General features: G+C 40.9%; 1 protein-coding gene across 1 annotated transcript in view; it reads left to right on the forward strand.

Annotated features, from left to right (window-relative positions):
- Positions 1 to 25,210, forward strand: part of gtdc1 (glycosyltransferase-like domain containing 1) — a 313,882-nt gene that overhangs the window by 129,673 nt on the left and 158,999 nt on the right. Inside the window, exon 4 of the mRNA XM_078403374.1 lies at positions 5,512 to 5,685. Coding sequence (XP_078259500.1) covers positions 5,512 to 5,685 — 174 coding nt within the window. The remainder of the gene's footprint in view (positions 1 to 5,511; positions 5,686 to 25,210) is intronic.

The raw sequence follows: 25,210 nt of genomic DNA on the forward strand, positions 1-25,210 counted from the left end.
GACAAAGACTGGCAAGTAATAAGTGGATACAGGTGAGGGGGGTTTGTTTAGGAGTAAGTGACAAAGGCTAGAGAGGAAAAGGAGAAAAAGGGTGTCAGATAAGGAGAGAAGAGTGAAAAATAATGCCAGTGGAAGGTGTATGGATGCTTGGTGACAGAAGGGTGGTGGAGAAGAGGAGTGGGAGAAATGGGTGCACACTGCAGTGGAGGGGCTGAGTAAATAGAGGGTGGGGGGAGGTATTACTTAAATTGGAGAACTCAACATTCGTATTGGAGACACAAGGAAATGCTGGAAACTCGAGTAAAAACATTAAGAATAATGCTTGAATAACTCAGCGGGTCAGACAGCATTTCTCGAGGACATGGGTAGGCAAAATGTTGGTTTGACTGATTCAGTCTGAAGAAGGATCTCGACCTAAAATGATGCCTATTCTTCAGACTGAGTCCTACTGAGTTACTCCAGCACTTTGTGTTTACGTAATGTTCATACCGTTGGTGCAGGTTAAGATAAGTCCCACAAATAAGGCAAACTAATGCAAATGCTGGAGAAAAACGGCTGCTGTGCTTTGAAAAAAAAAATCACTAGTGGTGGAAAGGAAAATCAGGCCTCTCAGAGCAAATTTTCTTTTTGAAACTTCCACATGAATGCTAAAGTGAGGACAAATGACTTCTTAGGTTAGAGAAGGAATACAAGAGAAGTCTGAAGAAGGGTCCAGACCTGAAATTTTGTCTATTCCTGTTCTCCAGAGATGCTGCCTGACTCACTGACCTTTTCCAGTTTTTTGTGTCTATCTTCGGTTTAAACCAGTATCTGCAATTTCTTCCTGCACGGAAAGATGGGAATGACAGATTGTGGTGGAAATCTCATTTGCTGCACATGCGACTTGACTGTGAAATTGTTTCTGCATCAGTTCCTCTGAATTAAGTGGTTTGTCACTTCAGCCTGGTCAGCAAGTGAATCCCTTCAACTTGGCCATCTTGTAATTCCAACTTGTGGAGGGCAAGGTGAAGAGTAGGAATTGGTTCAAAACATCGAAACATATAGAGCAAACCTATATCAAAAAAATAACCAATGAAATAACTTGCTGTGGAAGCTGGATATCAGAAAGAAGGCAGAGAGTGCAGGAAATAGACAGCAGTTGTGGAAATGAAGAACCAGTTATTCTTACTTTGTATTTGGGGAGATTTTTTTTTCCTTGCAACTCACTGCCCATCAATTTCCGTAGATAGTTTTCTGGGGTCACACTGTGTTCCTGTGCATGATTGTATGAGCTTTCAGTTTTGCACCCTGCAAAACTGATAACATTGTAACGGCACTTCTATATGGGCTCTGCTTCCCCGCTACATGGATTAAGTCAGAACACTGAATGCGTTCATTGTTTTGCATCATGTCTCTGCTACTTTGGAGTTCGTTTGTGGAGGGATTATGGGTGCAGCTGCCACTTTCAGTCAAATTTTCTCAGCAGAGCAGTGGCACAGTGTGACAATTGCTGGCTCATCTCTGTATTTTCTCAGTTTCGGCACAGCAAAAAATATTTCCGATTGAGCCCTGGATTTTGCAAACCTCTGTGATTGTTGTAATTTACCTGCTCCACTGAATGAATTGTTTATCATTGGGTTTGATCTTTTCAGTTTCTATTTTTAATATGGATTATTCATTTTTTACAACAAAAAAGAAAATAACTTTTATTTGAACCACTCTCTCTGTGTGCTGGTCCCAGAAGTGGATCTGCAATCATTCATTGCAATCACTCCACTCTTTTATATCTCTACTCCAGCAGCAGATTCCCCTTATCATGTATCAGTACATTATGGATGGCTCGATTGTAATCATGTATAGTCTTTTTGCTGACTGGACAACACGCACCAAAAAGCTAGTCACGGTACCTCAGTACACGTGACAAAAAACGAAACTTAAGTTAACTAACTAACTAACCAACCATAATTAACCCATTTTAAAAGGGATTGTTTGAAATAGTTTTCACTATTTGTCACCACTGGTTTCCTCCAATTCCTTTGAATCATTTCTCTTTGGAATCCATTTGTTTATATGTATTATAGTTCAGTTTAGAGGGTGGCACAGGGGCAGTAGAGCTGCTGCCTTACGGCGCCAGAGACCCGGGTTCGATCCTGACTCGGAGGTTTGTACGTTCACTCTGTGCCCGCATGGGTTTTCTCTGGGTGCTCCAGTTTCCTTCCACATTCCTAAGACATACGGTTTGTGGGTTCATTGGTATCGATAAAAATTGTAAATTATCCCTCGTGTGTAGGATAGTGTTAGTGTATGGGGTGAATGTTGGTTGGCGCAGGCGAGGTAGGCTGTAGGACCTGTTTCCACACTTATCTCAATCAAAAGATACAGCATAGAAGCATGCCCTTGGACCCACCGAATCCATGCCGACTATTGATCACCTGTTCACTCTGGTTCTATATTATCACAGTTTTGCATACACACTCGGGGTAATTTACAGAAGCCAATTAATCTACAAACCTGCACATCTATAGGATGTGAGAGACAAAACGCTTAACAACATTGATGTGCATATGGATCTTGGAGTCCAAGTTCATAGCTCACAGAAATTGGTAGCGCAGGTCGATCGGGTGCTTAAGAAGGCATTTGGTATGCTTGACCATTGCTAGGGGCATCAGGAAGTCATGATGTAGCTCTATTGGACTTTCATTAGGATGCATTTGGAGTATTGCATGCGGTACTGGTCGTCCCCATTATAAGAAAGATGTGGAGGCTTTGGAGATGGTGCAGAGGAGGTTTATCAGAATGCTGTCTGGATTATAGTGTTTCCGCAACAAGCTGAGTTTGAATAAACTTGGATTGTTTTCTCTGGAATGTTGAAGGTTGAGAGGAGACTTGATCGGAGTAGATTATGAGAGGCAGAGGTAGGGTAGACAGTCAAAACCTTTTCCCCCAAGATAGAAATGTCCAGAGGGTTTAGCTATATGGTAAGAAGGAGAATGTTTAATGTGTGGGGCAATTTGTTTTACACAGAGTGGTGGGGGCCTGGAACGCACTGCCAGGGATGATGCTGAAGGCAGATCCAACAGTGGTGTTTAAAAGACTTTCGGATAGGTACATGGAAGGGCAGGGAACAGTGAGGTGTGGATTATGTACAGGCAGGTGAGAACAGTTTAACCTGGCATCAAGTTTGGCACAGTCCCTGTGCTGTACTGTACTATGAAACTCGATAATCTGGAGGGAACCCACACAGACTTGCAAACTCCGCACAGACAGCCCCCAAGGTCAGGCTCGAACCCGGGTCCGTGTTGCTGAGTGGCGGCAGTTCTACGAGCTGCGCCACTGTGCTGCCCAATTATTCTTTTTGTGTTTTTTTTCATCAATTATTTTACCTCTTGGCAGCAACTGCACTAATGGATTTTTTTTTCCAAATCAAACAATTTAAAATATTTTTCACATTATGGCACGGTTTAAATAATTTACTTTACCAGTTTTGTGCATTAAATCGACATCTTTTTAGTATCCTTTGCTGGCTGAATATGTTTTCTTTCTCTTTTCCAGTCCTGAAGCTCTAGAATCATGTTGAATCCTTTAACCTGGTTTGAATGGATAGTAATTATGAAGATAATCGGTAGATATTTTTTTTTAGCATGTTTTACGTTAGGAAAATACTTGAGTTTAAATTCTTTTTTGTTGAAATGGAATTGTGTAGGATCTACAACATTAAAAAAGACAATTCAGTCTACTCATGCTCTTTATGTCTGATACAATCCTTTTCTCGCCCATCTCCATCAATGAAAGAGTTAGATTTAGCTCTTAGGGCTAAAGGAATCAAGGGATATGGGGAAAAAGCAGGAACGGGGTACTGATTTTAGCTGATCAGCCATGATCATATTGAATGGCGGTGCTGGCTCGAAGGACCGAATGGCCTTCTCTTGCACCTATTTTTCTATGTTTCTATGTTTCTATGTTTCTAATGTATCATGTACGAAGGAACTGCAAATGCTGGTTTAAACTGAAGATAGACACAATAAGCTGTAGTAACTCAGCGGGACAGGCAGCATCTCTGGATAGAAGGAGTGTGTGACGTTTCGGGTCGAGATCCTTCTTCAAAAGGGTTTCGACCTGAAACATCACCCATTCCTTCTCTCCAAGATGTTGCCTGAGTTATTCCAGGTTTTTATGTCTATCTTCCATCAATGTATCTCTCTCTCTCTCTCTCTCTCTCTCTCTCTCTCTCTCTCTCTCTCTCTCTCTCTCTCTCTCTCTCTCTCTCTCTCTCTCTCTCCTTCCCCTTCTCATGTTTATCGAGCATCTCCTAAATGTACCTGTGCTAGTCAACTATACTTTATAGCAAGTTCCACATTCTAAAACATTTTGGTTAACAGAGTCATTTCTGAATTACTCACATCTTTGACTCTGTTATGTTTATAGTTTGCTCAGTAATAATTATGGTCCATTTCATCAATAAAATCTCATATACGTCATGAAGAAACTTTGTCAATTTTCATTTTTTCTGTATCAGGTCTCTTGTCTGAGTGATTTTTTTGATTCCATTGGTATAAGGCTATAAACTGGAGGCGAATAAAACCACTGATAGCAGCTTTGAGATATCTATTTTAAACCACACATGCAATAGAATTTAGATGGTGAAGTCTGTTGCACAGAGCAATGATGATGAAGGTCATTGAGTTTATAACATTACTAACTCAAATTCTGTGACATCACTTCTCAACTTTATCAAGTAATTTAAGGATCTTATAGGCTTTTATCAGCTTGCCCTCTAAATGATACATTTTCTTCTTTCAACCAATGGTTACTTCCAAAACAAATCTAATTCAATGCTTGTAATAAACCTATAAATATTTGCTAGCTCTTTATCAATGTGTAGTATTGCTTTTGACTCAACCAACAATGTTGTCTTCCTTGTGAACCACTCTGAGTGACATTTAATTTTTATATTGAACAAATGCAAATTAAGGTAGAAACATCATTTTAATTTTACTTTGAGCTTCTGGATCAAGAAAAGTAACAGCTGACACAGATGTTTCTGCATCAGATAGAAAATGAATTGGGGGGTGGGATTGTGATAATATAAAACAGTACTATTGCACATAAACCAAAATATCCATGTATCAGTATGTTCTGAATCTGCTGCCCCTGTAAACAGAATCTCCAACAACACAACTGAACCGAGAGCAGAATTATTTGTTCTAGTTCAGTGTCCATGTGAGCTCAGAAAATACCTTCAAGCCACAACTGGATTGCTTATTGCAAAAGGCCTGAACAAAGCATCTGGAAAATGCTTATAACTTCAAAGCGGTTGTGTGTTGTTTAGAGATTAAAGACCTCTATATGTCGTTGAAGAAACCGCACACTGATTTAAATCAGAGCGACTTGCAGGCAAATGAGAAAAAAAAGACCTCAAGGTTTGAGTTATGTTCCAAGGTGGTATTTTGTATAACAAATTGGATTCAGAGTCTAACTGTAAAAATATGCTCCAATATATTTCTATATTTTAGTTTTTTTTTCCATATTTAGCTTGGTGGCTGATGTGGTGGTGTTCAATTCTGCGTATAACATGGAATCTTTTCTTACGACCATCGGCTCTTTCATGAAGCTAATTCCAGACCATCGGCCCAAAGAGCTTGAGAAGCTCATCAGACCCAAGTGCCAAGTGCTGTATTTTCCCATCAGATTTCCTGACATCACCAGGTCAGTAACTAGCTGATATTTTGAAGAGCTAACAAGAGTATGGTAATTTTTCTTGACTTTCTAACTTTCCCATGTGAGTGCCCAAACTAAGATTCAATCTAAGGACGGTGAGCTACAGGTGCAATGAAAATCTTGCTTGCAGCAGCATCACAGACAGATAGACTCAAACATTCACAAAAAAACATAAGTTATACATAAATTACACAAATGATGGATAAACATTCTGCAAGACGGTAGAAAGAGAAAAAAGACAGGGCAACAAAAAAAAAAGACATTAGTGCAAAGCACAATAGAAAAACTTGGTGGTGTAAGAAGCATTCCATTGTCGAGGTAGGCTTTGGGGTTAAGCAGGCTCGTACAAGAACTTGATAGTTGTTGGGAAAGTATTGGTTCCTGAACCTGGTGATGAGCGACTTCAGGTTTCCGTACCTCCTGCCTGATAGTGGCGGTGAGAACAGGGCGTGGCGCAGATGGTGGGGATCCTTAATGATCGGTGCTGCCATTCTTGAAACAGCACCTCATGGTGATTCTTTCAATGGTGCGAAGGGCTGTGTCCTTGACAGACTGGGCTGAGGCCACCAGCCTTTGCAGCCTCCTCCATTCCCAGCCTCCTCCATTCCTGTGCTCTGGGATTGCTGCACCGGGCATGATGCAAGATACTTTCCACGGCACATCTGTAGAAGTTTAGTTTTTTTAGTGAACGCTGTAGCACTTTAAATGTCCAAATAAAGGAAGGGTGCTGATCCACCTTCTTTGTAATTAAATTTGTGTTTTTTTGAAACCACGGTATTTTTTCAGTTTAGTTGCATCATGTGGAATATTTTGCCAAAGTGAAAAATATATATACCTTATGAGGATAAGATTAATTTTATATATAATCCTGAACATTTACGTGTTACAGATTGCTCGATCTTGACACTTTGTTATATGAAACCTAATCTTGCAGATAAGCTTGATGTTGGCATAGAAAGAGCATTTCTGGGAGCCTGACAATGAACTTTAGTGTAGTTTAGTTTCGAGTTACAGCGCGGAAACAGGCCCTTTGGACTACTGAGACCGTGCCAACCAGCGATCCCCACACACTAATGCTATCCTACACACATGAGGGACAATTTACAATTTTACCAAGTGATTTAGCATACAAACCTTTGGAGTGTGGGAGGAAACCGGAGCACCCGGAGAAAACCCATTCGGATCATGGGAAGAACATACAAACTCCGTACTGACAGCACCCGCAGTCAGGATAAAACCCGGGTCTGGCGCTGGAAGGCAACAATGCTACCGCCACCCCAACTGTGGACAAATTCTTGAAAATACATTGCCATTTTTGATGATTGTCCACTCTCCAAATATTAGTTATGTTGAGAAACTCCAGTTTAACCACATGGCACAGGTCATCAATAAAATGAGCTTTTTTTCCAATGGCTTCCACTGTTAGTGGTGAAACTAGGTTTAAGAAAATGCTTACTTTCTCCAGTGTTGTTGTTGGACATTTCGTCAGGGAAGCAAGAGGCTGAGTCGCAAGATGTATCGTTTAAAATAAATTGCCAAGATTTCTGCTACCTTTTAATCTGTTTTGCCTCACTGAAACATTCATGTTTACTTCTGCAATGCATAGCAATGCTGTAATCAAATAAGAACTTTGGATCTGCCACAACCATGACACTGATTGATAGCTGATGCAAGCCTGAAGTAAATTGTTGATGCGCTAAACAAATGATCTCCCCCCCTCCCCCAGCACAAAAATATACACCAACTTCACCAAAATGCGAAGTGAGTATATCATGTTTCACAAATGACATTATGATTGACCACATTAATATTCAATTTTTCCATCATTGGTACAAAAACATTAAATGCTCATTCTGGTGGTCTATCATTTGTCACCATCAATACATTAAAGATTATAATGTAGGCTCACTTTCAGCTCGCTTTCTTATTCCACGCGTGAGCATGGCATGCTATTTAAACTGCATTTGTGTTAACAGTATAGAAGAGCTCATTTATCTCACTGTGAACAGTAAAGTATTATTAGCCCAGTTTGTTTTAGTAATTATAAGCTGCTTAAGTCATTACTGTACAGTAATGGAATTCATTTGATTGTACATATCAAAACTGAGATTGTGGTACATTTGCATATTTTCTATTATCTAATGACATTCATCTACACCTGCAGAAACATTCCCTCTGTAAGGTGACATTGGTCAAAATGAGAGTTTTCTTTCCAACATGAGAGCTTTTTTTTAATCAGTTCATTTAGCTTCCTTGCTGTTGATATCTGCATCAAAGAAATTTGACATTGAAACAATTGAATTGGAGATGAATATTTGCCTGAAGAATTGCTGGAATTAAAAAAATATTATCATGTAAGAAATGTAAGGCACATGTGTTTGAAATGAAAATTAAGTCATAATTTAGGTCTGTGAACCTATTGAGTATCTTGACCCAGACAGGATGTGATTTGGTCCATGTTTGCTGATATATCACCAGTGTTGGTTCATGTGCAACTACTGTCTTTAGGAAGCAGTTACGATTTGACTTAAATCCCTCTGAAGATCCCAGTACGGAGCTTAAAAGACTCTTATGGATAATTTGACATTCAACTAACAAAGGCTTAAATCTGACCAGCAATTCCGAATGTTGAAATGAAAGCAACATAAAGTCGAACTAATGCAGTTAATGTTATAATCTAATTTGTGTATTTTTATTCGGAGATGGCAGCACCTTATGTTGCCTGCACTCGTTGGGTGGGCTGAGATTCCCATTTTTCACATAGATAGCAATGTGTATAATAGTAACAACTCTTGTGTCACGGAATGAATGTAGTTATTGGCAGAGATTCAGCTTGCGGAGTAGAAGATAAAGGCCCAGCCTCTTGCTGCATCAAACTATGCACACCAGGAAAATTTAAGGCAAATGAGTAATCAAATCTGAGTTTGTATTTCTTGGCATTCGTCATTCCCTACGTTCTTAGGCTAGGAGGGGAAAATAGTCTAGAGATCCCCTGCTTTCCAGTGATGAAACACGAATAGTGCACGTGGGGTTCCCGTGAACTCTGCCAACTTTCATTGTTTTAGGAAAGAAGTATGATGATTGAAGTAAAATAATATTTGAGAAACTACTGGATATGCAAGTCTGCGACAATCCAGGATCTACAGGAGAGAAAATCAGCAGCAAGGGTGAAAATACAATTGCACGTTGGGAATCTCCCACCCGGACCAAATTGGACTTGTTTCATTTTTTGTAGTTTAGTTGAGTTTAGTTTAGAGATACAGTGAGGAAACAGGCCCTTCGGCCCACCGAGTCAGCGTCAACCAGCAATCACCCCATACACTAGCACCATCCTACACACGAGAGACAACTTACAATCTTTACTGCAGCCAATTAGCCTACAAACCTGCACATCTTTGGAGGGCGGGAGGAATCCAAAGCACCCAGAGAAAACCCTACGCGGTTACGGGGACAATGTGCAAACTCCATACAAACAGCACTCAAAGTCAAGATCGAACCCAGGTCTCTGGCACTATAAGGTTGATAGTTTTTGTTAATTTGATATCAGGAAAATACTTATAAAATACATAATTGCTTAAGAAAGGAAAAGCAAAGCTCTTCTTAAAAGAAAGAAACACTTTGTTTTTAGTAAAACAATCAGGGTTCATGCGGAATGGATTAAAGTTGTGCTATAGCTACCCTAAACCCAGGTCAGACCACACCTGGTATAACTTTGGGCAATCCGGACATCACATTTTAGGACGGTTATCACGATATTGGTGGTGTGGTGGGGTGGGGGAGGGGAGGGATTGGTGGATGGAGTGCTGTATAGATTTGCAAGAATGGTGATTGAGCTCAAGGATTAACTTCTGAGGTGAGATAACACAAGAGTAGGTGGTATCTGGAATTTAGAAGCTGTCAAAATGGAGGGGATATGGAGAGAAAAAAATAATTTCAATTAAATGACATAGTTGAACAGATAGTAGAAATTTGGAACTTTCCCCTAAAACTGCAATTACCGCTAGACAATTGTTAATTTAAAATCGAGATTGATAATTTGGTGATAACGTATGGCGGTCCCCGTTGAACTGAAAGGGGATTACTAATCTGGATAATAAAAGTAAAAAACGTTAAGGATCTTCATATTTTTAAAATCCACCTCCTTGTGGTCATTCCTGGAAAATTGCCATTTGTTCTGCACGGGCGAGGGTGGGAGGGGGGGGGCAGGGCAGTGCAAGGGGTGGGGGGGGGGGGGGGGGGGGCATCCCCAGATAGTAATATGCCTAATCTATTAAATTTGACTGGTGAGTGGAAATTTTGTAATTGCCATCATTCATGGACCAGGGGACTGAATTATTAAATTACTTTTCATGCCTTTACCTTGAAAAGTTTTTATACTTTGTTTTAGAGTTGGTATCATAATTGTAAACCAATGACACTGGAAAAGTTGACAACTCCAATTTTTAAAAAGTTTTTATTTACATGTATTTATCTCAAGTGCTGGATTGCCAGCGCACCATTAATTGAAGGCCAAGGGCACAAGGGATTGCAGATGCGGGAATCTGGAGCAGAAAACACAAACTGCTTGGTGAACACAACGAGCCAAGCAGCATCTGTGGCGACAAAGGGATGGTTGACATTTCGGATTCGGTCCTGCATGAGGACTGAGAATGTCGAGGGAAAATAATCTGTACAAATGGTGAAAGGAATATGCGAGATTGGGGCTGACGGGTGAATACATAAAGAAAAATATATCTTTGGCGGATGGAGCCAGACAGGGGCAGGGTGGAAACACAGGCTAGAAAATGATTAGGGAGAGATCATGGGCAGATGGGACCACGAGTGGAGAGAGGATAGAAAAGGTGGGACAAAGAAGATGAACCCCTGGATGGGTGAGCGTGTGAATAATGAGCAGATGGAATCAAGTGGGGAAGGGTGACAAATCTGGTTGAACCAAGGAGCGGTGGACTCGAAAAGGTGAACAAAGGGAGAGCGAGCTGAGGTGAACTGCTGGGAGTAGGAAAGGAACACGGGGGTTTAGGTTTATTACTGTCTCATGTACAGAGGTACAGTGAAATGCTTTGTTTTGCTAGCTATCCAAACATATACCACACATAGATGCAATTGTTTCATACTGAAGTAGAATAGATAGGCCAAATGGGAAGATACAGAGTGCAGAATATAGTTCTCAGCAACGTAGTACATCAGTTCTTTGGACAAAGTTCAATGTCCCCAAAGGGGTAGAGGTGAATTGAACAGTACCCTAGCTTATGGAAGGACCATTCTGACGCCTGATAACAGGGGAAGAAGCTGTTCCTGAGTCTGGCGGTGCATGCATTCAAGTGTCTGTGCCTTCTGCTGGACAGGAACAGGGAGGAGGAATGAGGGAGGTGGGACGTCTTATGAAATTAAGGTTTTAGAAACATTGAGACAAGTACACGGATCGGACAGGTTTAGAGGGATATCGGCCCAATGCAGGCAAGCGGGACTAGTGCAGATGGGACATGTTGCCAGTGTGGGCAAGTTGGGCCGAAGGGCATGTTTCCACTCTGTGACTCTACGAAGGCTTATTTAGTACAATTCAAACCGTTTGCATTCATCATTATGCCAGTACTATTGCTATCAATTGAGGAAGGGAGGTGGAGAATTCGGAGAGAAAGCTCGCTGCATTTTATTTCTTGAATGCAGTGCAATTCGACACTGTTATTTTTTTGAGTTTGCTTCCTGAAGAGTCCATTTGTCATGCTAGTATTTTATGTTAATTGCCAGAGCTGAGAACTTTGATTTACACTAAGAATATCCTTACATTCTTTGCCTACCTCAATGAAGAATGTTACTTTTTTATTATGTTGTGAGATATACACATCGCTGGCAAGTCCAGATTTATTCCCCATTATTTATTGTCCTTGACACAGTAAGCTATTTCCTTAAGCTGCTACTCTTCATATGATGAAGTGACTCTTATGATGCTGTTAGTTAGGGAGTTCTAATATTTTGACCTAGCCACAAGGTGCAAACAGTAATATGGAGGCACAAGAAACTGCAGTTGCTGGAGTCTTGAGCAAAATAAAAAGTGTTGGAGGAACTCAGCAGGCAAGGCAGCATCGGTGGAGTGAATGTATAGGTGAGGCTTCAGCTTGGAACCCCTTAGTAATATGTAAGTTGTCATTGAGTGTGAATTTAAAGGTTACTTGCAGGTGTTACCAGGATGATTTTGCTTTATGAAAAGCTGCCAGAGGAGGTGGTTGAGACTGGGACTATCCCAATGTTTAAAAAACAGTTAGACAGGTACATGGATAGGACAGGTTTGGAGGGATATGGACCAAACTGGTGGGACTAGTGTAGCTGTGGCATGTAGGTCAAAAAATATCCATTGATTTGGCCTCCACAGCCTTCTGTGGCAAAGTAGCACAATACCCCATTCAAATGAATGGGAAACATTAATTCTCAGGAAAATAAAAGGTAGTTTTATGATTATTTATTTAAATTTGGTTCAATATTTGAAAAATGGCTGTACTTGTTAGACTTCTAATAACAATACTTTAACAAATTCTAATCTGTGTTTGTGAATGTGAAAGACCATAGCAGTGTCACCAGTAATGATAGATGATGAGCCAGCTATGTCAAAGGAGTTCTGACTCCTGTGAAACTCAGATGGGCCTTAAGCCCAAGTAAATAGTACAACAAATTTTCCAAACGTAGAATTTGATTTTAAATGGCGAACCGAGTAACAAGTTATGGATCCTGAGGTAAAAACTGAATAGAAAGACCTTCAGACTTTCACATGTTTACCCCACAGGAAACTGATGACCCTGTGGCTCAAAATAGCCGATAATCAGTCTGACAGCCATGAGATGGTCGAGGGCTAAAGAGAGGTCAAAGCAGATCGAATGTATAGGAAGGAACTGCAGATGCTGATTAAAACGGAAGACAGACACAAAATGCTGGAGTAACTCAGCAGGACAGGCAGCATCTCTGGAGAGAAGGAATGGGTGACGTTTCGGGTCGAGACCCTGCATGTTCACAAGTTATAGGAGTAGAATTAGGCCATTCGGCCCATCGAGTCCACACTGCCAATCAACCATGGCTGATCTCTGCCAGCTAATCCGATTTTCCTGCCTTCTCCCCATAACCCTTGACACCCGTTCTAATCAAGAATTTGTCTACCTCTGCCTTAAACATATCCACTGAAAAGGACCCTTCTTCAGATCCTTGCCCACAGACTGTGTAACCAAGGAGCCCCAAGTGGATGAGGAAGAGGTAAAGAGCGTACTGTAAAGTCCACAAACCCCCTGAGGCTACCAAGCTTGATTGGGAAGGGAACTCATGACTGCAAGTACTTTAGCAATGGTGAATAGTTAAGAAACAAAATAAAACTCAGGGAAGCTGTGCAGAAGCATGGTGTGATTAATTGATTGTTAAATTGCAGAGAGGACAAAGAAGGTAAAATACAACATGATGAATGTGGTAAAGACTAGAATATTACTTTGCCAAGTTTTTGGACATTATATAGTATCATGAAGTTTCTGGGGAGATGGGCAGGGAATATGGGTTACACATTTAAGAGTTTTGGACAGGAGAAGGAAGTTGGGGATGACAATACTTTTCAAGGTCATTGAGTTTTTCTTTGTAGACTTGAGAATGCTAATAGTTGTTTTAAAGTGAAAGGGATTAGTGCATAAGGGGTGAGATACAATTGCAATGTACTCCCACGACACAGTTGGGATAGAAATGTGTATAGTTCTCATTTTGAAAGGAAGTTGGTGGAAACGGTGTTGGATATTCTTCTACTTTATCTTGCACAAACGAGTGGTCTGTGGAATCCTCTGCCTCAGAAGGCAGTGGAGGCCAATTCTCTGAATGCATTCAAGAGAGAGCTGGATAGAGCTCTTAAGGATAGCGGAGTCAGGGGGTATGGGGAGAAGGCAGGAACGGGGTACTGATTGAGAATGATCAGCCATGATCACATTGAATGGCAGTGCTGGCTCGAAGGGCCGAATGGCCTCCTCCTGTCTATTGTTTATTGTAACAGTCCATAAAGTCTAATGTAAACCAGTTCAATCAAATTGCTACCTATCTTGTTCTCCATTTGATTTCCTAGTCCAGTCTGAGCAGGCAGGAGCTTTAGGTAAGTTACTACATCAATTTCGAACTACTTAAAATTTTGGCCTTGAGTTGTTTGCAAAGCTGGAATCTGGCACAAATTTGTGACCATCATTTAACACTCAGTCAATAACGAGAATCAGAATGAAAATAAAAAAAGCTAAATACAGTATTTTAAATTCTCCAGACGTCCTAGCAGCTTGAAGGTTAAATGTTTAAAATAAATCTACCTAACCTCAAAGTCTGTTCATCGGTTAAGTGGTCAAGTTTTTTTTCTTATGCATTTTCACTATTTAGTGAGCCCTTAAGAGGTTGATGGCTTCCTCTTTGAACATGTACAAGATGCTAATGGAAACTTAATTTGGATCTGGAAGCAGTTTATTAAGGGCCTTACAATTCAAAATCATCTCCTTTGCTGCATGATTTCCCCTGTAGGGATAGCTTGCAAATTATCTTTTGAAAGTGACCATATTTGTATCTGGAGCACAAACACTTATAAATGTAATTGTTGCTTAACAAGAACCCCAGCTTCAATAAATATAAAAATGCTCGTCTACTAAATGCAAACAATACTTAATAATGATGAATTCTAACTGTCAGTATAAGGTCCAGATGACTGCAAAAGATTCTCTCTTCACCATCTCTGTGCAAGCACGTAAGCACACACAAATGGCAGGTGTTATAATTAAACCGTCTTGGTTCTTATATTTTCATGATGCTGTCTGGAAGATTATTAATTATCAGGTAAAAACAATTCTGGAAATAAATCAGCACAAAATTCAGTTCAAAATCAAGGAACAAAGTGTGGTAATAATCTTATGGGATTTCTTGATGTGTAGTAAATTAGTCCCAAGCTGAAAGACTATCCAGCATATGATGATGCCTGTTAAAGCTTGTACGGTTCATAATTTCTTCCCTGGTAAGGAAACTATACGAAGAAAAACCTGACATGACCATAATAACTATACCATAATTTTTTGACACCTGTGGACTGAGCATATTGCATTTGTCTAAAATGTACAGTGTTGTGCATGTCACAGTTAAATGGGTAGTTTTAAGAACATTTTCAGATGCTCTCCTAGTGTACATTTAACGAGTGCGAGATGTGTTTTTTACATTGTGTCATGTTATGTATATAAAAAAGGCAGAATTGTTATGAAAAGTTAAAGTGAAGTCATATCCTATAATGGACATTTAAAAAATAATGTCAATCCCAAGTTGGCCTTGGGTGTGGTTGCAAGTTAACAATATCTGTGCAAAGAGTATTCTCACAGTTATTTTGCACAGTTTTAGTCTCCCCACCAAAGAAAGAATCTGTAGAGGGAAGGTTCATTCGATAAGTTCCAGGAATGGCAGGTTGTCTGAATGAGATTAAGTAGTTTAGACTTGTACTCTCTAGAGTTTAGAAGAATGAGTGTAGACCTCTGAAAATTTTTGCAGGGCTCAACATGCTGAGAGGATGTTTCCCCTTGCCAAAGTGTCTTGAATATTTCAGAATAAGTCTGCTCTTTAGCGCAAATCTGAGGAGAAATTACTTCACCCAGATGGTGATAATTCTCTGGAATTCTTTGTCCTGCAGAGCTGTGGAGTATTGGCCATTGAACTCATCCAGAACAGAGTTCAGTGAATTTCTGGACATTAGATGAATCAAGGGAATTGGGAATAGTGCTAGGAAATGTGCTAACATACAACATCAGCTTGATTAGTCTCGTATGGTCTTGTTCTAGAGATTCAGCTGAAGGTTGTTCAGGACATGCACTGTTTCAGTTGTCGGCTATGAATCGGACTGCCTGATTGTTGTTCAGTGATTTGATGTGTTAAACCCCAAAAATATATTGTTGTGGCAGCATTTAGAATGATGATATTGAGCATTATTCCTTGGAGCACAGGAGGATAAGTGGTGATCTTAGAGAGGTTTATATAATCATCAGAGGAATAGATCAGGTAGACGCACAGTGTCTCTTGCCCAGAATAGGTGAATTGAGGACAGGAGGATATAGGTTGAAGGTGAAGGGGAAAAGATTTAATAAGAATCCGAGGGGTAACTTTTTCACACAAGGGGTGGTGGGTGTATGGAACAAGCTGCCAGAGGTGGTAGTTGAGACATGGACTATCCCAACGTTTAAGAAACAGTTAGACAATTACACGGATAGGACAGGTTTGGAGGATATGGGCCAAACGCGGGCAGGTGGAACGAGTGTAGCTGGGACACGTTGGCCGGTGTGGGCAAGTTGGGCCAAAGAGCCTGTTTCCACACTGTATGATTTTATGACTCTATCAGCTGCATGCACATTTGCAATTAAGATAAGGCCTTTGTTATATTTATTAAAACAAATTTGTGTGTTTGTGTTCTTACTTTATAATTGAACAAAGAATTCCTGTTCAATTTTAAGGTACTTTTTTTCATCGACTAATAACACTTGTTTTGAATGAAATTGATCTTTGTAATGATTAGAGATTAGAAAATCATCTCTGGATCCAGATTGTATTGATGGACTAAAATTGATAAATAATGTAACATTGTCATGCATGTTGCAGACCCATTGGATAGAATTATAGCTTGCGATGCCACCGTGAAGCAAACATAAGGTGAATATTTGTGGGCATCGGAATAGAAAAATATGCTCCACAGTCACTCCTGGCTGATGGAAATTTTGGATTTTACTAAGCTCAATAAAGACCATGTCTAGCGTCTGGTGCTTTTTCCTGAATTGTTGAGCAGTGAAGATAACATCCATGGTGCTTCTACATGGACAAAATCCATACTAAGATTGTGGAGCAGCTCTTTGGCTACCAGGACGGAGCAGTTGTGGAGGGTCTGGCTGATGACCTGCCTGTCCTTTATCACTTAGTGGGAAGGACACTTGAATATTTGGTTCAGAGGTGGTCTTGGCCAAGTTGAAGATACTGTGCATGTCAGTTAGTTGCCTGGCCTCCTGTGCTCGTTCCAGCCACTGTCACACTTTAGATCATGTGGTTTCTGCTGGACCTTTGCCTTCAGATGCCTGAAGAGCTGTTTCCGTTCCCTTGAGGAAGGTTGAGCTTCCAATCCAGGAAGGCTTCAAGTTAGCATTTAATTATCTCTGATCTCGATGAAAATTCAGGTCAACCAAGGCCATGACACAGACTTTTTCCCCCCAATTATTCAATGCTATGCTTTTTGTCCAACAAGCCTAGCATGAAAGTGTAGCCAGTCTTCAGAACTAATGGGTAGCTAACCCATAGCAACTCCATTTCGTGACTAAATTTCGATGACAAATAAAGATATCCTGAATCCTGAATTTTTGAACCAAGCCCATCTAAACCCAAATAGTTTAATTGCAGAGTGCAGATAATGTTGGTGTTGGGCATGCTTGGAGGCCAAACGACAGGTCATTGTTATGTCTGAGCGGAGATGTCTTGAGTTCACCATCTGCAATATAAAGATCCTCTTCCAACTTCTGTACAGCACTGCCACCTACAATAAAGGTTCAAGCTGAGGTTCCCATATCTCAGGACCACTTCTTGGTGAAGGCGGACATTGATGACAAAATTAATTGTCGCCTTCAATATATCAGCATAGAGTTTGATTAATTGAGGAAAGGGGATCAAGACATCAGACCTGGCACAAAATCTGCGGCTTCTTGGATACCAATGATTCCTGTCCCCTCGCTTTTCTGAGATTTGGACTACCTATAGGTACCAGCAAAGCTGAATCTACAAAATCTTCTAAATTCATTGTAAGGATATGCATTAATGTATTGACCACCCAGAGCAACAACCCAAACATTAAGGCCCTAATTACACTCAGTTGTCTGCATTGGGCAGGTCATGTTGTCTGCAAGCTGGACTCCTGAAACGGACACACTGTTCTGAGCTCTGACATGAAGAGATCGCCGAATGGATGGCGGAAAAGATTCAAGGTTGTGTTACAATCCACCAATGACTCTCGGGAATACTTAGTCCATGACTATTGAAGGTGGAGAAGGAATATTCTGGATGATATTGAGAACCTTGAGACCCTGCCTCTGAACACAAAAAATCACTACGTAATGACAAGAATATGCCATCTCTCCATCTACCTATCCACCTGCTTGTATTGTGGAAGGGTCGACAACTGTTTGTGATAGATTTTTTAACGACTTGGATGTACATGGGTTGGTTAGTAAGTTTGCAGATGACTGCATGATTGCTGGGGTTATGGACTGTGCGGAAGTCAGGCAAGGTATGCAGCAGGATAGAGATCAGCTGCAGAAATGCTTGGAGAAATGGCAGATGGAGTTTAATCCTAGCAAGTGCGAGGTGTTGTGCTTTGGGAGGTTGAATGTAAAGGGAATATATACAATTAATGGTAAGACCCTTCATAGCATTGATGTACAGAGGGAATACAATAGGAATAGCATTGATCTGAAAGAGGCTATACAAGTCGATAGAGTGGTAAAGAAGGCATGTGGTATACTTGTTTTCATAGATCAGGGCATTAATATAAGAGTCAGGAAGTCCTGATGCAGCTTTATAGGACTGGTTAGGCCGCATTTGGAGTATTGCGTGCTGTTCTGGTAGCCCCATTTCAGGAAGGATGAGGAGGCTTTGGGAAGGGCGCAGAGAAGGTTTACCAGAATGATGCATGGATTAGGGGGTATTAGCTACAGGGAGAGGTTGGACAGACTTGGTCTATTTTCTCTGGAACACCAGAGGTTGCAGGGAGACTTGATAAAAGTGTATAAAATTAAGAGAGGCCTATATAGGGGAGATGGTCAGACCCCTTTTCCCAAATTTGGAAAAATCAAATGTATGTGGGGGGGGCTAAATTTAAAACAGATGTGTGGAGCAACTTATTTTACACAGAGGGACGCGAGTGCCTGGAATGTGCTGCCAGGGGTGGTGGAGGACATGATCAAGGCAAATGGATATGCAGAGAAAGGCGGGACATGGATTATATACACATAGATATGTTGGCATCATGTTCGGCACAACTATTATGGGCCAAAGTGCCTGTTCTTGTGCAGTCCTGTTCTGTGTCCTATTTCCCACCTTGGCCTCAAAAGACACCTCAGGAATAAAAGACCTGAATGAAAGCAAGTCATCCTTGATCTTGCGGGTGACTTTAAAAATAAAATCCCTGAATGTAATTGCAGTCATGCTTTTAAACAACCCTTATTCACCTTTAGTGAGGTCAGGGTCTACTTTTACATGCAAATGATGGAACAATTTCCAGACTGCTTTTTGTGGTAGCTTTTATTTCTACTCTACTTGACAATTTGAAGAGTCCTAAAAACAGATCCTGATCTCACAGAAAGCGATTTAGCTTGACACTCGTATTTCTCAAGCTGCCATTAATTGACATTTTTTTCTGTTTTATGGAATAGTAATTCAAAGGTTTCCCATTGATTTTCTATCAGCAAATCAGTAGCATCATGTAAAATGGAAATAATCCCACTCCAAATTGAGTACATTTTGAGGCAAGAGGGCAATAACCAAGGTGTTCTGATCTACATGTTTAGCTGCTTATATAGGATTGCTTGGGGTTGGAAATAATATCCAGTGAGCTTCACTATTACAAGAATAAAATTTGTCCGTCTTAATCATGCATTAAAATTTTTGAATAATAATCATAAATCTGAAGTAATGCTTCATTTTCCGTTATATCATACTGGAACAGTCAGAACTGACTGCCTACTTTTGCGTCATTTCACAATTATTATGCTGTTGTAATTGGATCCATGCATTTTGCCAATATGTTATGGTCTTCAACTTCAGTTCAAATTTTCAATCTCTTGTTTTAGTGTCGAATTGGAGGAGACCAAGCAACTCTTGTGTTGTTGGGATCTTCTGGTCAAGATGCATGGAACTGACACGGTTTATTCGGAGGTTTAGTTAGTTGTATATTTCAAAGTACCAAAAAATAATTCAACATAAGCTTTTTCGAAGGGAAACAGTGCCTCTTCTGTATTGTTGCTGGCCACAGAACCAATAATTTCTTAATGGAGAGAGTCTAGCAATTATTTCATCTCATGCATCTCAGAATACCTGGAAGTTCTAGGATTTGGTGACAACCATACAATGAGCTTGATCAAGTTTTAAAGTTTTCTTTCTTTACATATCAATGGATAAAAGAAAATTCTTGGTCTCTATGTCTAATGTAGGTAAGACCTTGGACTCCCACCACCAAGTGAGAACAAAATATAATAAGAATTAATTTTGTTTATTCAAACAGTACCTACTTAATCTCCATTTTCCAAAACAAACCCTAATCTTTTGATCGTACAGGCATTAGGCATCACTAATTGCACTTGGAAAGATGGCAATGAGGCATCTTTTAAAACCGTTGCAGCCTTCCCTGCTGCATGAGGAGTTGCACAGATTATAAATATAGTAATTTCTGCATACACGCACTGGATGAAAAGCCTGCTCACAAAATGCCTCAGTTCACAATGGATAACGCATGACTGTTCACAACAAATCTGACCCATTCCCTTTGCACAGAGTGATAATTGAGTTCATGAAGCAATCTTTGCGGGAACAAACCTGTTGGTCATCTAGTCCGCAACAGTCCAATGGACAAATCAAACAATCCAGTTTGCTTGTTGCAGAATGTGATTTGTCCCCGAGGTATGTTGAGAAAGTTTCCATCTCTTATTGCTGCCAATAGTAGTGATAATATTTTCTTAAATATTGCTAAATCACATTAATTAAGCCATTTATATAGCTGATGGCAATCCTAGTGGATATGAATCTCTCCTGTGCTGCCTGTGGTCCATTGTGTGATATAAAGCCAGTATAAAGTGGTCCCAGAGAAAGCTGCTGTGAAAATTAAAAATAATGGCAAGGAATTTCCCCAGAGCTGCTCGTCGGATAATTTCTTTCAGATGTGGGGCAGAACCCCTATTGTTGAACTCTGAATTTCATTCATTGTGTATTGACCATGTGCCACTGAGCAGAGATTTCTTTAAATTTAGCTATTCCAAGCCTTTATACAGAATTTTTTCATCCAAGCATAATATGTACAAGCATTACCCTGATCTACATGTCAGATTTATCCAAATTATTCATGTTTTACTGTTCAGTTCACTGAAAATTTTCAGTACAATAAAAATATCAGTTATGTTTCACACACTGATGTTCTTGCAAAGATCATAATTTGTAGAAGTATTTAACCTCTGGTTGGTATAGCCCCACTGATAAATAAATAGGTTAAGGGTAAAAAATTACAGATTGATCATGGTATTCTATAGGGTGGCACATTGGTGCATCGCCTGGAGCTGATGCCTCACAGCACTAGAAACCCGGGTTCAATCCTGACCTTCGGTGCTGACTGTGTGGAGTTAGCATGTTCTCTCTATAACTCCAAAAGACGTGCGGGTTTGTGAGTTAATTGGCCTCTGTAAATTGCCCCTAGTGTGTAAGGAGTGGATATGGGATAACAACGAACTTGTGTGAACGGGTGATCAGTGAAGTCAGTGTGGTAATGGACTGGCTGTACGTTTAAACAAAATTAAATTTCATGCTGACCATGATTTAGGGCATTAAGGGGTTGGTGAAGGGGGGTGGGGGGTAATATGAAAGAGGTCCATAGGGCTGATACCACGTAGAATTCGAAGCAAGATTGACAGATATGAGCAGGAGTGTGGGTAAGAAGTCGGGGGGATCCAAGACAACTAAGAAACATCTTATGAAGATCCTAATTCTGGATGCTATGGTAAAACATGGCAGTCCCAGAAATGACTAATGATGATCACTTCTTGATCAACTTCATCTAATTTCTAAAAGAAACATTGGATAAGAAATGACATCATCCTAATATGTGGGATTTATGCCAGAAAGTGCTCGGGTATGATTTGACTGGATAGCACACAAAGTTTTTCACTGTCTCTTGGTCCATGTGGCTGAAATAAACCAATACGTTGAATCAGTGAGAGGGCAACCCAGAAATGATGATTATTGGGCTTTGTTTTCAATAAAGTAACATTGTTTAAAATGTCCTTTAATTTTCTATTCAAGGGAGAAGTCAGAAATAACTTCCAAGTGGCTAGTTTAAAGTGGAAGTCTATCGTGTTCAATGTGCTGCGTGCCGATATAACATTAGTTTGTTGTGTCCTTGCAAAATTCAGTTTCTCGTTCACCAACCTATTTTTCTGCAAAATAGACACAAAAAGCTGGAGTAACTCAGCGGGACAGGCAGCATCGCTGGAGAGAAGGAACGGGTGATGTTTTGAGCCGAGACCCTACCCGAAACGTCACCCATTCCTTCTCTCCAGTGATGCTGCCTGTCCTCTCTCTTTTCCGTCCTTCTTGCTGCCTCATGGACATAATATTGAATCCCACAACTTAAGGTTACTTGATTTCTGTCTATACCAGATGTTCAATTGTGATATTGGTAGAATTAGTTGTTGTTTTATTTCCCCTTTTTAAAAAAAAATTCTGGGAGTCCTAGAAGTCCCAGAACACTTACGGACAAGTGGGACTAGTGTAGCTGAGACATTTCGGTCGGTGTGGGCAAGTTGGGTCGAAGTGCCTGTTTCGATGCTGTATCACTCTATGACTCCATAACTATGACTATGAGTGGAAGACATGCCCAGTGCAACCTGCCAGGCATATCTTCTTGTTCTGCATTTTGCAACTCCTATATTCTTCTGTTTATGTTCTCACTCTTGAAATTGCTTCTATTTACTCATTGACTAGATAAGCTTGCTTACAGCTTATCCCTGTGGTCAAATCAGTTTTTACCCCGTCAAAGATACCCCTCCCCTACACATCCTACAGTTTAAAAAAAGCTCCTTTTCCCTCCCTTTGACCCAAAACGTCAATTCTTTTTTTTTCTTCCCACGTATGCACTGAATCTTTTGTGTAAGAATTCAGCTCTGTCATTAGTGCCAAATGTTAATTTCCGAGGCAGATTACCAAAAACGATTGACTCATAGAAAATAGGTGCTGGAGGAGGCCATTTGGCCGTTCGAGCCAGCACCGCATTGACTCCATTGACAAGAGTTCAAGTTCAAAGTTCAAAAACACTTTATTTGTCCCCGTGGGGCAATTTACAAAGGCACGTAGAGTGGTACAAAAACTATTGGGGGGGGGGGGGGGGAAATTAGCAGGGTGAGTAGCGGGACAGGGGTGGTTGGGAGTTGAGGAGCTGAACAGCCTTGGGGACAAAGGTTGCCCTTCTCCTCTGTGTCCTACAGCCTGGGCAGCGAAGCCGGCATCCTGAGGGGAGCCACTCAAACGCAGAGAACAGGACGTATGAGGTGTCCTGTAAAATCCTGCCAGCTGACCTTGGCATCTGCTGGTCGCATAAGGTGGAGAGGGCTCTGACAGGGAGTCCAATAATTTTGGAACAGACTTTGGCTGTGCTCTGCAGGCAATTTCTGTTCTGAAGGCTGATGGAGTGGAACCAGCAGGTGAAGGAGAACGTGATGACGCTCTCAATGAGGATGTCCTTGTTGACCCCAAAGGAGTTGAGCTTCCTGAGGATACCCTCTGTGTTGGAGGCAAATTTCAGCAGGTTGTCAAAGATTGTGCCCAGGTACTTATATTCCTCAACAACCTCCACAGGCTTCCCCTGGATAGCGGTGATGACTGCCGCAGCCAGTTCCCTCTGCTTGTTGGAGAAGGTCACTTTCATCTCCTTGGTCTTGTTTGCATTTAGTTCAAGTCAGGAGTTGTCACACCACTCCACAAATTCATGAAGAGCTGAGCTGTGGTGCTGTGAGGGGCCTGAGAGCAGAGATAGGAGAACTGTGTCATCAGCGTACTTGACCAAATGACAGTTTGGCTGGGTGGACCTGCAGTCATCAGCGTACAGAATGAAGAGCAGGGGTAAGAGGACACAGCCCTGCAGGGAGCCAGTTGATGTGTGTAGGAGGTTGGAGAAGGTGTTATTGACCAGCACTCTCTGTGACCTGTTGGTGAGAAAGTCCATTATCCACAGGATTAGTCGGTCATCGGTGGAAACGGGTGGTGAGTATCTCTGCAAGAATGTGTGGCTGCAGGGTGTTGAATGCAGAGGAGAAGTCTGCAAACAGGAGTCTGCCTGTAGTGTTGGGGAGTTCCAGATGTTTATGTATCATGCCTATAATGGATGCTTTTGCGTTGTCAACCCCTCTACCCGCACAGTATGCAAACTGGAGTGGGTCCATCTGCGAGTCTGCTGCCTTAATGATGTGGTTTTTGATGACCCTCTCCATAGCCTTCATCACAAGAGAGATGAGAGCCACAGGCCTGAGGTCATTCAGGACCTTGATAGTGCCCTTTTTTGGTATGGGAATAACTGGAGTGTTTCCACAGCTGGGGGACTATACTGCTGGCCATGGAGCATGCCCATGGGACACGCCCCCTGGTTTAAATTGAAGATAGACACAAAATGCTGGAGTAACTCAGCGGGACAGGCAGGATCTCTGGAGAGAAGGAATGAGTGACGTTTCGGGTTGAGAATCTTCTTCGGACTGATGTCAGGGGAGTGGGCGGTACAGAGATAAAACGTAGAGACAGTGAGACTGGGAGGAGAACTGGGAAGGGGCAGGGGATGGAGAGAGAGGGAAAGCAAGGGCTACTTGAAGTTAGAGAAGTCAATGTCTATACTGCTAGGGTGTAAGCTTTCCAAGCAAAATGCGAGGTGCTGCTCCTCCAATTTGCGCTGGGCCACACTCTGACAATGGAGGAGGCCCAGGACAGAAAGGTCAGTGTGGGAATGGGAGGGGGAGTTAAAGTGTTTGTGAATCTTTGGAAGTAAGAGGCTTGGTTTCTGAACATTGAAGATATTGAAGATGGTGTAGGGTAGATTTTTAGTATCTGGGGTATAGGAAAGTTCCACTGAGGTAAAAGGTCAGTTATGATTTTATTGATTTGCAAAGCAGGAGCAAGAGGCTGAATGGCCTCCTCTTCCTATTTTATTGTTCTAATCTTCCTGAGGCATAGTTTTACTGGCGTGAGCTCATTCTTGTGGGATGATTTTTATAGCTAGCATAGAAGGTCGTGATAATTCAACATGAGTTGAATATAAAGTACACTTGAAATTTCATTAGCTTTTGCACCATATACACTGATATTAGGAATAATCGCACCAAAAAAAAGTCCTTAATATTGGGTTGAAATTCCAGGCCCTCATGTCCATTGACAGCCAAACTAAATGCCATTTACTTTACAACTCAGAGAGACTGACTGACTTCACAAGCAACAATTAAATAAAACCATATGCAGATTTAAAAAAATAGAGATATGAGTAGGAAAGTGGTTATTAAAATAATTCCATGGATGGAAGATCCTACTGAATATCTTTTTGTGGTTAGAATTTTGACATCTTTTACTCCAGATTATACCAGTTAAAATAATAGAAAAGTGAAGAATCCTAACTCTAATTACACCCAATTTAAATAAAAGCCTGCATAATCTATCAGTAAAACTTCCTGTCAAAAGTAATTTAATATTGTATTAGACTTTGTCAAGGTTTCAAATT

This window comes from Rhinoraja longicauda, chromosome 8, assembly GCF_053455715.1.
Source record: "Rhinoraja longicauda isolate Sanriku21f chromosome 8, sRhiLon1.1, whole genome shotgun sequence".
NCBI lineage: Eukaryota > Metazoa > Chordata > Chondrichthyes > Rajiformes > Arhynchobatidae > Rhinoraja > Rhinoraja longicauda.